General features: G+C 38.5%; 1 protein-coding gene across 1 annotated transcript in view; it reads left to right on the forward strand.

Moving 5' to 3' along the window:
• Positions 1–13,269, forward strand: part of TRPM1 (transient receptor potential cation channel subfamily M member 1) — a 135,191-nt gene extending 121,922 nt beyond the window's left edge. The window contains 3 exon segments of the mRNA XM_043494683.1: positions 2,112–2,314; positions 3,492–3,624; positions 8,182–13,269. Of these exon segments, the coding sequence (XP_043350618.1) occupies positions 2,112–2,314; positions 3,492–3,624; positions 8,182–9,472 (1,627 nt within the window). The 3' untranslated portion in view covers positions 9,473–13,269.
• Positions 13,270–20,263: the final 6,994 nt, after the last annotated feature.

Genomic DNA, 20,263 nt, shown 5'->3' on the forward strand with positions numbered 1-20,263 from the left:
AACAGTCCAAGATGGGAAAGTGAGGCAGGCTGCTTGTAGTGTGACCCTAAGCCATGGGCGGAGGATGCATGGGAGATGGCTGGCCCAGTCACAGGTACCTGGATGTTTTTCCCATCATGATATGGGGATGGGATGGGAGGGAACACTAGAAATGACTGTTACTAATAAGTCATGCTCAAAAGCACCACTTAAGTGGAGATACACATGAAGTGGTGTTCCCCATGTATATACAGCTTTGCAGTGCTTGCAGGCATAGATAGATAGCATTTTGTTGGGCCTGATACCTAGTTTACACGTCATGCCCAGGAATGTACTTCACAAAGTGTATATAGTTAGGAGGTTTGGTAGCTTAAAAGGTCATGAAATTTAAAGAACTAAAATGCCAGTCACATAGCTGGAAAAAAACCCTTACATACAATGGCAGTTATTATTGACTGAAAAGACCAAAGAATCAGCAGTTTAGGAAGTAGGTCATGCTGTTAACTCCACATAATGGCAGATGATAATATTCAGCTAGAGAACTCTTGCAAATGGAGAAGACAGTAGAATAAAGCTAAATTGGCCAGTATCATGCAGTCATGTTTTAATTATTTTCATGAAACGGTATGTAAGAATTTTAAAACACAGCAAGTCAGAAAAGAAATGATTAGAATATTTTTTTTTAAAAAAAGGAGTTTAGATAACCTTTGATGGTTTAGTAAAAATAGAGTATTTGGGGATGCTAAAATAGCTTGAAAAGTTTCACATCACATTCAGAACTGCATGACTTGCTTTCAGTTGATAAGAGAGTCTATTGTTAGTCTCTAAGTCTAGCACTGTCCCTTTTCTACCCCTCCAAATCCACTGAACTCCTAAATAAATTCTTTTAACAACACACCTGGCTTTGATGGCAAAAATGAAAATCTTTGGCTTCTAAGAACAGCTCTTTGCAAGTATCTGTGTTGTGTTCTGAAGTGGAGAAGTTTATATGAATTGAAGTTTGAACTGAGGACATTTTGTGATTGCTTTAGGAAAAAGTCTGCTATTTAGGTCAAGCTGATCAGGATAGGCCATGTGAAGCTTCTGAGTTTTATTATACAAAATACCTTTCATGTGTTTAATACTCTTTGTAACATAAAACACTGGGATGTGTTACTAGCAGCACTTTGTTTATAACCATGCTCCAAAATAGGAGTTCTGTGATGTATATATTTTTTCAGAGCTTATTTTTCTCCATGACTGCTGAGAGGTTTTATATACTGGGGCAAATATTCTAAAATAGCAGTTCTCAAACTATGGGGTGGACCTCCCAATGGAAGTGCAGGAATGTGTCCTGGAAGGTGCGAGCTCTGTGCTTTTTTAAAGAGCTGTGGCTGTCAGCCCCGGGTAGCTAGGGCTTGTGTGGAAGGACAGTGCACATGCGGGAGACGGGGATAAAGGGGACAGCTCTTCTCCCCGTCCCCTCCCCCAGGCAGCCCAAGCTTAGGCTCTCCTTCCCTTCCTCCCCGCCCCAATCCCTCACCAGGAGGTGGGTCTCCAGCCCTCAGCCCCTGGGGCGCAGCAGCAAGACAGAAGTAAGGGTGGCAATGGGGCACTAAGGCTGCTGTGAAAAGTGATATTGACGAATATCAACTTTCACATTGCCACCCTTACTTCCGCATTGCTGCTGGCATGGCACTGCATTCAGAGCTGAGCGTCCACCCAGCAGCCGCTGCTTTCTGCTCTGCCTTCAGAGCTGGGTGGTGGTATATGTATTTGTGCGGGGAGGAGGAGCACATAAACGACTACAGACACAAAGAAGGGGGGCCTGGTCAAATATGTTTTTGAGAACCACTATTCTAAAAGGATACCCTTCTGGGGAGGAGTGTGCTGCTGTTCTACCACAGTCAAAAGGATAGCTAAATTATCAGTTCAACTTAATCAGCAGTCTTAACAGTCTCTTCCAACTAGAGCCTCCGGGCTTTATAATAACTGCTGAAATGATTGGCTACACAACTCAGCAATTCATGTCAAATTATTGTATCTGAACTCAGACTGCTATTTAATATCCTTTGTATTTTTAATTTTATGCTTGTTTATGGCAAAGGATCATCGGAACCTAATGGAAAACAATACAATAACCTCTCTTGCAGCAATACCTTCTTTGAAGTGAAGTCCATATCCAATCAAGTTTGGAAATTCCAGCGATATCAGCTGATCATGACATTCCACGACAGACCTGTCCTACCTCCACCTATGATCATCTTCAGCCACCTCTACATAATCATCATCCGCCTCTGCTGTCGCTGTAGGAAGAAACAAGAAGGGGACCAAGATGAGCATGACCGGGGACTGAGTACGTGAAGGACTGTGTGTTATAAATAGAGCTCTTTCTACCATTTTCACCACAAAGCAGCCATTTATCCAGTGCTAATTGCCATTCGTTTTCTTCACCTTGGCCATTGGCAGTATAAGTAAAAGTCAGTATGTGACAACACTTGCATCAAACTAATACATTCATAGAGGTCTCCGGGGTCCTGGGCCCACAGAATATGATGCTGCACTGCTGCTGCCGCTCTTCCTTCGCCCTTTTTTTTTTAAATTGGCTGACCCTGTACTCTTGGCATCTGTTTAGTCCAGATTTACCAAATTATAACAAAGGCCACCCAGTGGGAAGGAAAGAATAGGTAATGGAGGTCATTCACAAAGAAATTGAGGGGATACAGCTATTATGGGGTTTAGTCTTATCTCTCACATTGACTTCTCTCTTGCTTTTAATAGTTCATGTAGAACAATATTGTGCCTCAGTTTCCCCACATGTAATAATACCTACCTATCTCACAGGAGCACTGTGAGGATTAATTATCATCTGTAAAATGCTTTGAAGATGGAAGTGCCCTGAAATTGTTACTTTTAACATGATAATAATGATGATTAAGAAGAAGAAAATTATTTAATCAAACAGATTTTAGCATTCATGTAGTATTTTTACCTTTCCTTGTTTCTATTTTTCATGGGAAACATATTTTGTAGGTAATTATATTTTCATTACAGATGCCCAGATACAAAAGAGTTGCATATATGGCACCTCTGAAAATAATATGGAGCATTCCCAAGGGGTTTTTTTCTCACATTTGTTTTTCCTTTTTTTTTTTTAAAATAGCAGCAATTTTTTGAAAAGTCCTTACCCAAAGTCTGTCAATGGAACAAACTGACCCATTGGATTTAATTTCTGAATGTGATAGGGTAAAAAAGACGACTCATCTAAACTAGCAATCAGATTGACTGATTAAGATAACATTGCGCTCAGGACTTTGGCTAAGTGGTGGTTGCCTGTTTACAGCTAGCCTGTTTATTAAGTGCCCAAGCAAGGATTGCAGGAACAAAACCTTCAATCCCTTCCCCTGCCTCCCCCACCCCCACCGCTGCAAAATCCAAAAAGCCCTACAAAAGAAAAACCCACCTGTTATATTGGATTTAAAATTATCTGAATCTTGGGCAATTCAACTAATACATTTTACAATTTTATGCAGAATTGTTTCTGAATGATGAAGAGCTGAAGAAATTGTATGAATTTGAAGAGCAATGTGTTGAGGAATATTTTCAGGAAAAGGAGGATGAACAACAATCATCTAATGATGAACGTATCAGAGTCACATCTGAAAGGTGACTAGTGAAAACAGAAACCAAACCTAATTTTACTAGTGATTAGAAAACTTTTTTTCTGTTCATTGACACCTAGTATTAGTCAAGCTATGTGATGTTTGTAGCCTCAAAAAAAATGCACCAAAAGTTTGTATTCTTATCTTAACCATACCTAACAACCTGTCTCCAAAACTGAATCTCTCACAAGAGCAGGTTTTCTCATGAGATCTCTAGCAATGTTTGCTTCTGTGTGGTCTGGGTATACTGCAAGAGTCTTGCCCACATTTTACTTCTACACTTCCTCTTTCTCCCCCACTCAGCTGTGTAAAGTTCAGAGACATTTTTTCTACCTAGTTTAACAAATGATGACTTGTTTGATTTCCAACAGATTGTCCTATTGTATTAGAGTGGAATCAAATGACAAGAGCAGTGAAATAGGAAGGGAGAATTATGTTCTAGAGGTCTGCACGTCGGGTCTGGACACCCAGAACTCTTGAATTCTAATCTAGACTGATGAGGATTCCCTCTGAGGTCTTGAGCAAATCATTTAACCTCTCTATCCCCATTTGTAAATAGCAATCATACCTATGTGTACCTCACTGGGGTGTTGTGAGGCTTAGGTAATATTTGTAAATATGAAGACCTAACCAGTAGTAGTAGTAGTAGTAGTAGTAGTAGTATATGTCCCTATTACTAGGTCATCTAATCAACAACCCTGCTCTGGCAGGGTTTTTCCCTACAGAATGTTTTCACATATACTACCTATTCCAGTGGCAGTTTTAAAATAACTCAAATGATGGGCCTTCTATCATTCCCTTGGATGACTATTCCACAAAATACAAAATCTCGCTATTAAGAAAATGATACCTGATATTCAGTCTATAGATTCCCTTACCCTTTTGCATACTCACTAATCCCTAGTTATAGCCCCATACTAAGGACCATCCTTGATTTATTCCTGCTGTTTTTTACATCTTTAGAATAATAATAGCCAAATATAATAATCCTCTCAGTCATCATTTAGCCAAGTCATAACATTTACCATGTGCAAATAGTGTGACTGTGATAGTAAAAGGAATACCTGCAATGTCACAGTAGTGCTAATTAACTCAGAACAGTAGATGTCAACATCTTAATGGTGACCACTCTATCCATATGTTTCTTTTAAGAAATCCTCACAAATCAGTGCCGTTGTTACCCAGAGTTTTCAGAACCCAAAACTGAGGTAACTTAACCTGTTTTCTACAGGCAGTGTAAGGAATAAATCAATGGGGACACAGCTCCTCTGTCTGATGAATGATTGGTACAAACAAGATGCTTTCACCAAAAGCTCCTTCTTTATTGAGTCTCAAGCAGACGCGTGCATGCCATGGCAATAGTTTTAGAGCACCCCAAACATAGTTACCCAAAGTCTGAGATGGTTTCGAATGATCAACAGCCAGGCTTCCGGGGGTCCGTCTTCTGTCCAGCTGCTGAGGAAAAGATGTCAGTCTCTGCTCGAAGAAAAGCTCCTTGAACTGCTCCAAAGTGTATTCTTTTACTTAATCTTTTATAGGTAACTTAAATAAAGCACATAACGCTTAGTAACTCCTAATGGGTCACCAATTCTCCTAGCTTCAGCAAATTGCTCATTATTCCTTATCAGCAAAGCATTTCTAATCATAACAACAATAAAACTTCTATGTCAGGGGCACTCAAAACCAAGGTCAGCTATCCAAACACTCTCTTCCATTCTTATGGTTCATTAACTCTCTGTCCCATCTTCTTATTCTGATTAGCAAAACGGTGATCATGCATCTATTTGGCCTTACCTTTTAGGCCTGGTCTACACTGGGGGTGGGGGGGGATATTGAACTAAGTTACACAACTTCAGCTACGTGAATAACGTAGCTGAAGTCGACATACTTAGATCCACTTACCGCGGTGTCTTCATTGTGGTATGTCGACAGCAGACGCTCCCCCGTCGACTCCGCCTGCGCCTCTTGCTCCGGTGAAGTACTGGAGTCGATGGGAGAGTGCTTGGCGGTCAATTTATCGCATCTAGTCTAGATGCGATAAATTGACCCCCACTGGATCTATTGCTGCCATTGATCCAGCGGTTAATGTAGACAAGCCCTCAACTCCTAACAATTATTCCTAACTATGTGGTATTTGGCTTTTCAGCTAATAGTGGCTGGACACACATAATGGCTGCAGTTATGTCAAGTTTATACCCATACCACCACCACTTAAACGTCTTTCTCTGACTATTTAACATCTTTCTGATTGGGAGGTGTCTTGAACATCAAATAGTGTCTATGTGCAGTCTGGGAGTCAGAAAGTAAATGAAATGTGCATGTGTGTGTAATTTCTACAGCATTGTTTATGCCATGGCAATTTGTCAAAATCAGGGCTATTGTGACAGCAAATAGAATAGAAACAACATGCTTCTCTGATTCATTATGGTACATGGTCACAAAGTAGCTCTGCATATTTCTCATGGCTTCTTGCTCCAGATGCTCCATCAGCTTTTGTATGTGGGAGCAAAAGAATGTTAATTTACTTCCACAGTTGATTTTCTAGTATGTGATCTCTAATCACATCCCAGGGTGTAGGTTTTATATTCAGTCTTCCTGCACTGTTACTTCCATTAGGATATAAATTATACAAGAAAATGGAAAGAATTTTTAATAGATTTTTAAATGATTCTACTGTTTGCATATCTTGTACATAATTGGAAGGTAGAAATAAAAGGCTAAAGTAGTGCACAACTCCATAAATTCCAGAGTACAGTCTTTCATTCAGCAACTGAATGTGTTTCTCATCATTATCTTGATCTTATATCAAGTCAACATTTGAATCTGTCATTAGAAAATACTTCCCATATAATTAATAGAGTTCCTTACAGAGACGAATGACTATTATACGTGAAGAGGTTGGCATGTGTGGAAAGAAATGTAAAAACATGCTTACCTCAAGACAGACATGACTTGTACTTGCCTGGACACTTAACTAAGAAGAGAGAGAGCTTAAATTTCCATTTTATATAATGTAATGAGCATAGCTCAACAGAAAGTACAAAATCTTTCAATAACATTTACAAGAATCAGATCAATGAACTGCTTTAGTGTACAAATGGAGCAGATAAAATTATTTTAGAAAGTTCTTTGTTCATATTGTTTTGGGAACTAGATATGATTTCTGCAAATTTATTCATAAGTATTCACTGAATAACATATGCAAATAGACTTCAACCTATGGATAGTTTTGTATACTAGTCACTTTTGCTGTTAATTGTGGTGTGTGATTGGTCAACTAGGTCACAGTGGGTACTGTTTCTGCTTCATGAGTGAATGTCTGAGAGTTTTTAAACAGAAGACTAAAGAATGGCAATAGTATAAAATATGTTTCCATTTATGAATTTTTGGATGAATAACAATTGGTGTTAGAATTTGTGAAACTTCTAGGGTTCTCAGATATTTTCATGAATATCCCATGGCCATCCAAATACTCATGAACAGTAAATTATTGGAGTGGGATGGATCTGAGGTAAGGCAATAAGAAATGAGAGAGGGGTTCACAGCAAGGGAATCTGATGTTAAAACTCCTTACTCAAATTAAGAGACTATCCAGAACTCTCTTTGGCATTCATTTATGGCAGGATTCTGCATTCTTTGCACTCCAGAAAACCCTACTGTCTTTGGTGCGAATAAAGCTGTCAAAAAGTAAATGATTATGATTAGATTTATCAAGAGCTTCAGCATCTTGCATCGTTGATTTTTTTTTTTTGAAGTTTTGGGGACCAAATAATTTGGTACAGTGTAATTTTAAAAGAAAGGTGTTAGGGTTCCACCCTTGCAATATTAAATGTTGTGTAATTTCATATAATTTCCCCTTTTAAAATAAAAGATATCAACCTCCAGCTGTAAACTGAGAAATTTTCAGTTTTCTCTTCAAGAAGTTCTGAAAGTCTTTCCACAATAATTAAATGGCAGAATAGTTTAAGATGATGATTCATATTAAAAATCAAATATGGCACATTTTTTCTTAAACAAAAAGGGGTATGGGGTAGAAAACAGAAGTGACTAGACAGTAAGATACCAAATATTGTGACATTGTAGTGTAGCTATAAGCAAGGTTTTTAACAGTTTACATTTATATTCAATGCTTCCACTGTTGGAAAATCACAATATAGTAGAGTGTGTTACACAAACTTTTGTACAAAATGGGGAGCAGTTTGTGCATTAGAAGGGTGAACTGTTCCTTAAAATAAATGGCTAGTGTATATATTGTAAAATTCTCCATTATTCAGAGGGCCAGCACAAGACTTATGCATGATTAAGTTCTGTTTTGAAAGCTTAAGTGGGACTTAGGGGCTGTAGAAATCTTGTTTTGGATCTCTGCTCAGGAGCAAATTTCACCCCTTATGTGAAAACTGCACATTCAGCACTTATGACCTTTGACATAGTTATTAGTAAGGAACATGTATGGTGCAAAATTCAACTCTAACATTATTCAGCAGAAATTAGTGGCATATTGTGTGTTACTTGAAAACATTCTATGGTATATTTAATGAATCTTATTCCTTATACTCCACAGAGTAGAAAACATGTCTATGAGGTTAGAAGAAGTGAATGAAAGAGAACATTTTATGAAAGCCTCTCTTCAGACAGTTGACCTTCGACTTTCTCAACTGGAAGAGCTATCTGGTCGGATGGTGAATGCCCTTGAAAAGCTGGTGGGTATTGACAAATCCGAGCTGACGCATACACGCTCACGAGCTTCTTCTGAATGTGATGCCGCTTACCTCTTGAGGCAAAGCAGTATCAACAGCTCTGATGGCTACAGCATGTATAGATATCATGTCAGTGGTGATGAGTTAACATTTGATGATAGCATCACTCCAACATCACCAGCCATGGGATTGCGCAAAAAAGCCTATTATTTTGGTACGAAAGAAGAGAAAGATTGTGCAGCCTCAAAGATGCAGCTGGTTCCAGAACGTCAGGGTAGTCTCTGCTATATCTCTAGTGCTAATTCAGTTGCCACTACAGATTACAAGAAATCTACATTAGAAATTGCACAGAATGTAACTAGACTCCGATCTGATTCAGATATTTGTGTTTCATCTGATGACAAGCAAGGGATTTCCAAGAGTGATGAAACAATTCCCCAAAGCATAAACCAAACAGATATTGTTATGAATGGACAGTCAGTCACAAGACCAGATTTTCAGAACACTCATTTAACAGTAGAAAGGACCAAGTTAGAAGCTACTATCTCTTATCCCTTGGACAAGTCTAAGGCAATGTGCTATTACCCTGCTGAAGCGTTCAATGCTTGTCAAACAACCATGCTAAAGTCAAGGAGCTTTATATTTGCACATGGAGGGCAGCTGGTTGGAGGGGTCAACAACTGGACCACAGACTATAACACCATAATGGATCAAGTGTGCCCTTCCACAGTTGAACAGTGGACTAGTGAGTGGAAATACCAGGTTGAACAGAAACTTTCTAATGAACCTAGTCCAGAATATCCTGGTGGGTCTGAAGCAGAAAGGCAAGCAGAGCAGAAACAGTTACTGACAGATACAGAAGATGACAGCGATGTTGGCGAAGCAAGTGTTAGTGCCTCTCATACTTCTACACCTGTCACTGACAGGACTGCGATAGAAAACTTACTATCAGTGAAGCCAGACAGGACTGGTAGATTCCCATCTGTACGATCAAAGAGTTTACACAGCCATTCTCGGAAAGCCAAGTCCATTAAGGACAAATTAAATAGACCAGGACACGCCAGCAGTGTAACTAATCTAGTGGTGGCCTGTGGCAGTGCAACAGAAGAAAAAAAAGCTAAGCAAGAAAACACTTCCACGGAAACTCAGTGTTAAAATGGCTCACAGTCCATGTGGCAGTGATGGTCAAGAATTTGTTAGGATTAGTTTAACAAATATACCACATTGAACAGAAATGTTTGAAAATTTAATTCCTAAAAAAAATCTTGCATTTACTGATTTTCTGTATTTTTTATTCTGTAGAAATGTTAATCCCCTGTTCTCAAACAAACACTTTGTGATTTGGGTGAAAGGTAGTCATGCGCTTTAGGGGTGGATGTAAGGCTAGGCATGATAAGAAAATGCCAAGTGGACCAGATCTTTCTGGGGTCCGTTGGCTTCCATGTTCATTTATTGACTGAGTCTTTATTAGAGCTGGTTGAAAACTGGAAAATGTTTTCATAAAAAAATTGGAGAAAATTATCTCCCTTTTTCCATTGGAAAACTGCTAAATTCAAACTTTTTGTATTAGCTTTATCTTCACATGTGCACCTGATTTCCTTCTGGATGTAGTCTTTAAAGAAGGAAAGTTTTGCAATCTCCCTGATTTCACAAATACCTCTTCAGTAAATTACCAAGGAATGCACATCAGAAGTGACTTTCAGTCAATAAAATAGACACAAACTGAGTTAAAACACACACAAAAAAATGCAGGTTTCTCCAAGAATAGGATTTGGAAGCCATCAGTATGGTCTGGTACCAAAATATTTCACCTGTCTTTGAACATGGGTGATGGTATCTTGTTTTCTGTTACTCTGAGAAGGAGTATCCTCCTTAGCATGCCAAGTCTCTGCATGCACTCACACAAACACCCCCCCCCCACACACACACATACACTTAGTCTGTCAAAACTAATTGCCTTAAGCTGAGCATTATACTGGAAATACTGCTTTCTGGAGGCTCTGTTTTGGGAACTACATATATTTTTAACTGGCAGTGATCATTGTTTCAAAACATTTAGTGGGGATTGAAATGGGAAAATAAGAGTCCAAGACCTGCATCAGTGGCTTGCATCACCAGAGGTTGCAGTGGAGCCTCGTAGTAAATGGAATTTGCTTTATTTAAATAAATAAGTACAACTGTAAAATGAGGGACAATTACTGATAAATACATACACACCTTTATTCCAGACAAATCGAACGCAACAAACCTTTCTTCCTTCAGGAATTTCATTTTGATGACAATGGGGGCACAAGTAACAGGCAATAAAACACCTGAAGCTTGTTTTTAGGTGCTTCAAAACCATGATCAGTTTTTTGTTGGTCATATTTTCTATATTTTCCTCCTCTTGTGAAAATACAACCTGAACAGCCACTTTGGTTTTATTAATGTGAATCCCACCTGTCTCTTGTGAACATTTATTGTATAGGAAGATCAGGTTGTTTTCCCTCAAAAAAAAAAATCTATAAAAATTTCTCTCCCCCCAAATGAGAGCAGAAATTGAATATTTTTCTTTGAATTTACAAAACCATGTACATAGGGAAAACAAAAACTCCACAAAACAACCTCTGCTCCTCCCTTTCATCTTCCATGAAAGGGGCCTAAATTTCACAATTTATAGTCACTATTTTCCCAACGCACATCTTTCAAATGTGAGTCATCATTCAAAGGTATTGTGAAGTGCAGTACTAAAATGTACTTGTTTCTGGCAATTTTGTTGATGTTATATTTTAATTACATAGTTCTTATTTTTACTTTCCAGGACTACGTTTCTAAAATATTCATGCAGGCCCCATATTGTAGGGTAAATGCACCATTTAACAAGATAAGAAAGAAAACAAATTAACTGACTTTCAAAGTTATTTTCCTTACAGACTGCTGTTCAAAGGTTTACATTCAAGTCCTGCTGTTAGTAACCAGGATTTTTGCATGCACTATTTTGAAATGGTAGATTTTAATATGTATTTTCTTCTGCCATCAGATCCACTGTAGCATGGGGTCTGGTGTTTACAATGAAAAATTCTACCACCATATTTGAAAAAGAAAGGACGGTGGTGTATGTGTCAAGATTCTAGTAAGGTGTCAGCTGCCTCATGTTTTTGTCATTAGGCTCAAATATCTCCATATAAAATGTGTTCCTATACTATACAGTGCCGCTAAACTTAAATGAAATGGACAGTTACAGAAGTTCATTCTTCATTAACTACGGCACTTCTCCCTGCTGTTATTCACATGCTTGTCAATGTTATTGGTACCTGAACACAGGATTTTTTTTTTTTCCATAAGGGCTTTTTTATTCAGTTTCTCAGAATTTGAGATTTGCTGTTGTAAAACGGAATGGCATTTGATATCGTTGCACTTCTACACTGCTGTATGATGGTTTGATGCAATTTCATGGTCATTTTATATATGTAGATAAAATATTTGTTCTGATTTGCAGCTGCCTTTTATTGTTTGCCTGTAAACTCTTGCCAGAAACTGATTCATCAGCAAACTCAAGTGAGACAAAGGTTTTCAGCATTTTTGCTAAATGAGCAGTATCCATTTCAGTATGCAGTAGAGTATGTTGTATACATCTTGTTGGAACATTTTTATAAATTGTGTTAAACCATGCTTTATTTGCCCAGAGTCACTTTCTAATTTTAAATAATTAATCTCAAATTAACCATTGAATTAGACTAACATGGAACGCTCTTAAATGACAACTTTTTAAACTTTGTACTTATTTTCTTTGTGTACAAATAACCAGTTATATTAGCTTCTCTAGGAACAATACTAAAAAGATATGAATAATAAATACAATGTAACAAAATTTGTTACTGTAAAGGATACTGAAAATGCTGCAGCCTTTTTTTTTTTTTTTTTTTTTTTAAAACAGAAGACATGAAGTAAATCTTTTCTAAAGCAAAAATTCAGTTAATGGTTGCCAGTAATTTTGATTTAGATGGGATTCTGTGGAGCGATACCTTTATAAGGCCTTGATCCTGCAATTCTAGTGAATATATAAATAAAATGTTGGCTTCTTTTTATTTGCCTTCTGGTTCATGTTTTTGAGCTTTTTCCCCTCCACAACCATGAGGGTTAGAAACTTTTTTAAAAATGTGACTGAGAATTTCAGGTTTTGTGACTCCAGGAGCTTTAAAGAAAAACACACCAAATATCATGAGATTCATAATTAAATCAAGAGAGTTGGCAATGCTGTTTCAGTCAGGCTGTGTCTTGAGATAGGGAACAGGCACTAAGGAATGTAGCTTGACTGGCACTTTAGATCTAAACAGATCAACTCCGATAATGAATCAGTGAAACTCAAGAGCTACAGCTGGTTAGAAAATGGGAATTCCTTTTCACAAAATGTGGAAATTTTGGTTTTCATTTGAATCCAAAACAATGTTTCCACCAAAAGGAATTCTAAAAAAAACCCTCCTGTTTCAGAACAATTAAAATGGACTATTTTTGAAAAATGCAGGGGGGCTGGCAAGGCCAGCAGGCAGCTTGAAAGTTGCGGAGCGTGCCAACCAACCTGCTGTGGAGCAGAGGATCCAGAAGCAAATGGAGAGATAGGCGGGCTGTCTGGAAACTGGCCTGGTTTTGTCAAAAATATTGATGGAATTGACAGTGAAATTTTGATTCTATCAAATCAGCATTTTCCAGGGGAGAACTTCTCCAGTGCAAAAATTTTCAATTGCCTTTAAACCTCATGATCCTCAGCTGAACAGGTCATTTTTTAAGAGTAGAACTGCACTATAAAATTGGTTTCAATCTATTCCTTAATGGATGTTTGTCCACATTGTAAAACCATTATACATAAGAAATGAGATTGCATTTGTAATTTTGTCTGAAGAGGGCTAATGCTGAAACAAAATGCTGTTGCAGATCTGGTGTGCTATAAATCAGGTGTAATTTTTAAAGATATGGAGGCACTCGTAAAGTTGATAAATGCAATTTCAGGCTTGGTTTCTGCGTGTGTGTTTTTTTGGTTTTGTTTTGTTTTTTTGGCAAAGTCTGCAATGCTGTTGGAAGAAGGGGCTTTATGCTAAAGTTTTGTTTCCCCCCCCTCCTTTTATACTTTTAAAAGATGCTAGTAGCCTAGCTCACATAATGGACTCACTCATGCAATAAACACATTATATACAGTTTACATGCAATGGAGAAAAAAAATAATTTATAAAGAAACTGAATTCAAGGGCAAGCTTCCAAGGGCTAGAACATGATATAACTCTACCTAAGTAAGTGTACCTTAACTTCTCAAATAATCCAATTGATTTCAATGAGTCTGCTCAGTGTAGATAATCAAATAAATATTCTCCCTACGCTCTTAAGGAAAAATACTTTGACAGTGTCTGTTAGAAAGAGAAGGCTATGACAATATATCTTTCCTTAACAGACAGCTTCAAATTAACAAGACAAACAATAGTCATTGCAGGTTTCAGAGTAGCAGCCGTGTTAGTCTGTATTCGCAAAAAGAAAAGGAGTACTTGTGGCACCTTAGAGACTAACAAATTTATTTGAGCATAAGCTTTCGTGAGCTACAGCTCACGTCATCGGATGCATTTGGTGGAAAATACAGAGGGGATATTTATACACACACACACACACACAGAGAACATGAAACAATGGGTTTTATCATACACACTGTAAGGAGAGTGATCACTTAAGATGAACCATCACCAGCAGCGGGGGGGGGAGGGGGAGGGAGGGAGGAGCAGGAAAACCTTTCATGGTGATAAGCAAGGTGGGCCATTTCTAGCAGTTAACAAGAACCTCTGAGGAATAGTGGGGGGGGGTCGGGTGGGGGGAGAAATACCATGGGGAAATAGGCTTGAATAGAGACTGGAGTGGATGAGTCCTTACCCAAAGGAAAACTAAGTTAATTGTATCCAGTTTGCAAATTAATTCCAATTCAGCAGTCTCTCATTGGAGTCTGTTTTTGAAGTTTTTTTGTTGCAGGATAGCCACTCTCAGGTCTGTAATCGAGTGACTGGAGAGATTGAAGTGAAGTGTTCTCCGACTGGTTTTTGAATGTTATAATTCTTGATGTTTGATTTGTGTCCATTTATTCTTTTACATAGAGACTGTCCAGTTTGACCAATGTACATGGCAGAGGGGCATTGCTGGCACATGATGGCACATATCACATTGGTAGATGCGCAGGTGAACGAGCCTCTGATAGCGTGGCTGATGTGATTAGGCCCTATGATGGTGTCCCCTGAATAAATGTGGCCAGAGTTGGCAACAGGCTTTGTTGCAAGGATAGATTCCTGGGTTAGTGGTTCTGTTGTGTGGCAAGTATTTGCTTCAGGTTGGGGGGCTGTCTGTAAGCAAGGACTGGCCTGTCTCCCAAGATCTGTGAGTGATGGGTTGTCCTTCAGGATAGGTTGTAGATCCTTGATGTGTTGGAGAGATTTTAGTTGGGGGCTGAAGGTGATGGCTAGTGACGTTCTGTTATTTTCTTTGTTGGGCCTGTCCTGTAGTAGGTGACTTCTGGGTACTCTTCTGGCTCTGTCAGTCTGTTTCTTCACTTCAGCAGGTGGGTAGTGTAGTTGTAGGAATGCATGATAGAGATCTTGTAGGTGTTTGTCTCTGTCTGAGGGGTTGGAGCAAATGCGGTTATATTGTAGAGCTTGGCTGTAGACAATGGATCGTGTGGTGTGATCTGGATGAAAGCTAGAGGCATGTAGGTAGGAATAGCGGTCAGTAGGTTTCCGATATAGGGTGGTGTTTATGTGACCATCGCTTATTAGCGCCGTAGTGTCCAGGAAGTGGATCTCTTGCGTGGACTGGTCCAGGCTGAGGTTGATAGTGGGATGGAAATTGTTGAAATCATGGTGGAATTCCTCAAGGGCTTCTTTTCCATGGGTCCAGATGATGAAGATGTCATCAGTGTAGCACACGTAGAGTAGAGGCATTAGGGGACGAGAGCTGAGGAAGTGTTGTTCTAAGTCAGCCATAAAACTGTTGGCATACCGTGGGGCCATGCGGGTACCCATCACAGTGCTGCTGATTTGAAGGTACATTGTCCCCAAATGTGAAATAGTTATGGATGAGGACAAAGTCACAAAGTTCAGCCACCAGGTTAGCTGTGACATTATTGGGGATACTGTTCCTGATGACTTGTAGTCCATCTTTGTGTGGAACGTTGCATTGCAGACACACCATGATATAGATATACAGTGACAGGACACAAATAGGACTCGCATATATAAGGGCAAAACTGTCATGTTAGATTACAAAAGCATAATTTATCACCTGTAGAAGACAAACATTTGTAATTAAGTACTCTGTCAAGTTCTGTTCCATGTTATGCGACTCCATTGTAACCAGTACCCTAATTGAACTGGGAATCAAGCCAAAAGTTTGTGTTGGGGATCTATTGCTTAAAATAAATAAATAAAATAAAAAATGAAAACAAGTTGTGAACATATTGAAGGATGGAGAAAAGATGGTAGCAACAAATTGAAGTATTTTGTCCTTTTGGGTCAACCTCATTCATGAGAGCAACTCTCGCTCTCAAAAAAAAAAAAAAAAAAAAAAAAAAATTGGTCTTGTCTTTGAATTTACCTTCAGTGACCTTTTTGATGGTTAGAGTGCTTTCAGCGCAGAATACAGAAGCTGAGACAAGCTGCACCATTTCTCACGTAACAAACCCACAAGGGATTTTAGCTTATAAAACAGGATCTTTCTCCAGTAGAAAAGCAGAAGGAGATTTGTAGAGGTGTTATCTGGAACTGCCATAAAAAGAGTATCCCAACAGCAAGAGTTTTTGCAGAGAACTGTACTCTCTTAGAATAGAAAGTGGTTGATTCCAGAAAGGATGCAGGGTAGAAATACTGCAAGATATGATGACTTAGTGTCTTTAAAATGTCAAATAAAAAACAAAAACAAAAAAAACCCCCCACAACTTAAATGACCAAGTACAGAATGAAATGTGGGGAACTGCATGCCAAGATTTAATCTACAGTGCCCTTTACAAGCTGCACCATATGATTTTAAAAATACAAGATTTTTTTCTTTTTCCAAACACCACAACCAGAACATGATGATCAAATAAAATTCTCCATTGATGTCAATTGGGTGTTTTGTCTGGATCAGGCAAGGATCAGGCTCTGAAATCTCAACTCTTTATTTAATACTCACAAAAACCTTCTAGGACCATATTTTACACCCAGATATTCCCATGCAACCCCATTAAGGTTAACAAGAACATAATTTGGTCATGGTACTATTGCTGGGTGCTATATGATTCATGTGTCTTAATCTGAGCTTTAAACAAAAAAACAAAATACTTATTTCATTGTGATGACAGAAGACTATCATGGATTTTTCAAGAGCTTTTCCTGCTATTGATTCCAACGTGAGCTCTGATACAGAACAATGGCAGTATACAGGCCAAAATTGTTTACTTACCTTATGTAAAGTAGGTTAAGAGTTGCCAAATATTAGTGATTAGCTTGACAGCTAATTACCTGTGGATCTGAATACTTTTAGGCACCCAATTTAGGTTCTTAAAGTAAAACTAAAATTAGAAATATGATAATAAATTAAATGATTTTTTATAATTGAATGTGTAGTTTGCAATCCAAACATTACACTATAATGCATAAGAATGAAAACATGAAAGCGATTGTTATGTTCTCTGTTCCAGCTTGATTGGGGTGGGAGGTAGTAAACAGCACAAACAATTAAAAATAAATGTAGTGTGGTGAAATTAGTTTTATTTTAAATAGTTTAAATTTTAAATAATTAATAGTGACCCTTTAATAATACATCCAAATCCATAAATAAATAAAATCAGTCAATCAGAATGACTGACTACACACCATTTATTATTGTCTGGAGTTATGCAGATAAGTCATAGGTCTGCACCCTGATACCTGGAAGTTTCATCTCTATCTGCCGTGTCTTTTCTGATGGTTGACTGGCTCTTACTATCAGAAACCCCAAACTGAGACACAGCCTTTCCAGTTGTTAAAGGATGACTTTCCACTGCAGATGCCAAGTTCATATACTGGATGATCACATGATTATTCCCATAGCATCCATATGTTTGCCAGCTAAACAATCTGAATATTCAGCTTCTGGCTTTCCTGATAACCACCACAGGCAGAATCAGAAGTGGGGTTTTTTTTTTGTTTGTCACACTAGATTTTGGAAGTGTAAAACAAAAAAAGTGAAACCTTTAAATACTTTGCATTTTCACATAAAGAATGAAATACAAAACATGAGTAAAAACTGTTTCTCATTTTTTCCCATTGCTCCTTATTTGTCCATTTGGCTAAGTCTGCTCTAGCATCTGGCTGACACAACTTATCAGTGGAGTTCTTCATCTGGTGGTTAGACTCAAGCTATTTGCATTCTGTAGGTTATTGCAGCCTAACCTAGAACAAGGATCTTCATGACAGCTTGTACTGGGTGAGACAAAAATGTAGTCCTCATGGCCAAACTCACTGAAGTTGTGCTGCCTTGGAAGTTATTCTTTGCATATCTTACAATTTGCACCATCCCCAGATATGAATCTCAGCAGAAGGTTCAAAGCAAAAAAAGGAGACAACAGACTTCACCAAAAGGAGAGTCTGCCAGTGCTTGCTAAAAAGCAGCAAAAGATGCACATTTTCCCAAAAGGCTCATGCATAATAGGAGCTGTATGAGAACAAATTAAATCAATCTCAAACCAGAAACAGATACAAAACCATGATCTGCAGTTTGTAGCTTTTTACAGTGTACAGAAAAATACAATTGTCCATTAAACAGAAATATTTTCCAGAGCTGTAATAGGTTTCTTCTTTGTAAGATTTTATTACTACATTCAGCACCCAAGTTCTGAAGGCATATATATTTTTATGCTGAGAGGTACAGGTGAGTGCGTGGATCGTCAAGCCTCTTTAGCATCACTGAGCATGTCTATCAGGACAAGTTAATCAAAAACCCACCACTTAAGTCAAAAGGGGTTGTGAACCCATCCAGGAGTTTTGCATTGAGAGGGCAGCAGGGTTTTGCCGAGTATTGCACTGTCTGGGTTGGGGGTCTTTGGGGGAAAAGGGGGAGGCAGAGCAGACAAAAATAAGACTCAGAGGAAGGAGGAGAGCCAAGCACAGTGTGACCATAGCGAAGACTTGAGGAAGGTTCTGGGTCTGGTGCTACCCAAGAGGCTTGAGAATGTAAGCAAATAAGCTAGCCCTCTGTTAGTTTTTCTTTGTACTGTGTTCCTTGTAAATAAGCAAAACTGCATCAAAGAAAATAACAGACGCTGTCATCAATTTCTGTTTCCAACTGAAACATTTTCAGGGCCCAAAATTTTGACTAGGCAGTTTGGTCAAAAAAGGGAAATAATATATTCTTATTGTATAGGCATATAGAGATTACAAGACAATTTAAAAATAAAAAGCTAAAATTGCTTTTCCATGTCACTTGACCTTTTGGATTTGTGGGTACACAAAGTACAAAGATGGCTCAGTAACGTGAATTGTGCCCACAGATTACTTTTTGTGCTTGCAGTTAAGCCAGGGTGAGGCTGGGGTCAAAGATCCTGATTCTAATCCCATTAAGATCAATTCAGTTGACTTCAATGGACTTTGGATCAGGGCCAACTCCAGTCAGAGCAGGACTGGAGCTTTAAGCACTAAACAAGGTAAATTCCTCCATGAAAACAAAGAGCAACAGGTTAACTCTACAATAAAGAAGACAGGATCTCACTCCCCTACCCCCCCACATGGGCTTTGTGTTTCCCCTTTGTGACTGTGGGACAACCAGTTACATTTTACTGCGCAACACCCAATTGCCATTCCAACCCAGTCCACGATCAATTTTACAGTTTGTCTACATGGAAAGTTACTGGCATAATTATACAAGTATTTATACTATACCAGTATAAATCCCCATGTAGACACACTTACTCTGGAATAAGACTGTTTTTCTGCTTTAATGTGTTGCTTTGGCAGCAGCATAAGCTAAACTGGAAAAAGTGTGTCCATATGGGAAGTTACACCAATAAAATTATATCAGTAAGTTTCCCTGTATAGACAAGTCCTTAATGGACTTGAGCCTATAAGTTTCTCAGCACTCCCCTGAGCCTACAAAGCACATGCTTAGCTTTAAGCATGTGAACAGGCCCATAATTTCAATGTTTAAGCACATGCTTGCTGGATCAGGGCCAGCTTGTACAGTACATAGCTGTTTGAGCAAAATATATTTTGTGCTCCCATAGGTTAATACACGAGTTGTATATTCATCTCCCTCTGTGCCCAAATTCTATATATTATACAGTACTACTGCAAAACTATTTAAATACTCCACAACATTGTGGAGGAGGGTCCTGTATATTAGAAATACAGCTCAACTATTGCATAAAATCTACCTCAGAAAAATCACAGGCAGCCCATTTTTTTCTTTTGGCCTATGATTTTAGCTAAAGACAGAATGCTGCTTGCGGATTTAGTGGTCTCATTCCCCTTCGCATTACAACTAACTAGGGAATTACCTATTCCAACTCAATACTATCACACTTCGCAGGCTGACTTCAATGATATTTCTCACAAGAGTAAAGTGTTTTTTTGTTTTAAAATGTGCATAAGTGTTTGCTTAATTTTCCATCATAGACTATCAGGGTTGGAAGGGACCTCAGGAGGTCATCTAGTCCAACCCCCTGCTCAAAGCAGGGCTAATCCCCAATTTTTGCCCCAGATCCCTAAATGGCCCCTCAAGGATTGAGCTCACAACCCTGGGTTTAGCAGGCCAATGCTCAAACCACTGAGCTATCCCTCCCCTAATCAAACCTCTTCTGGAAAGTATAAGCTGTCAGGGTTCATTGAGGGACAACACTCCCATTCATTAGTTCCGATTCAGGAAAGCACTTAAGTGTATGCATATCTTTTTAAAATTAAGCACATGCCTAAAACCCATGTACTTCACTAG

The sequence above is a fragment of the Dermochelys coriacea genome, chromosome 10 (assembly GCF_009764565.3).
Source record: "Dermochelys coriacea isolate rDerCor1 chromosome 10, rDerCor1.pri.v4, whole genome shotgun sequence".
NCBI classification, from domain to species: Eukaryota; Metazoa; Chordata; order Testudines; family Dermochelyidae; genus Dermochelys; species Dermochelys coriacea.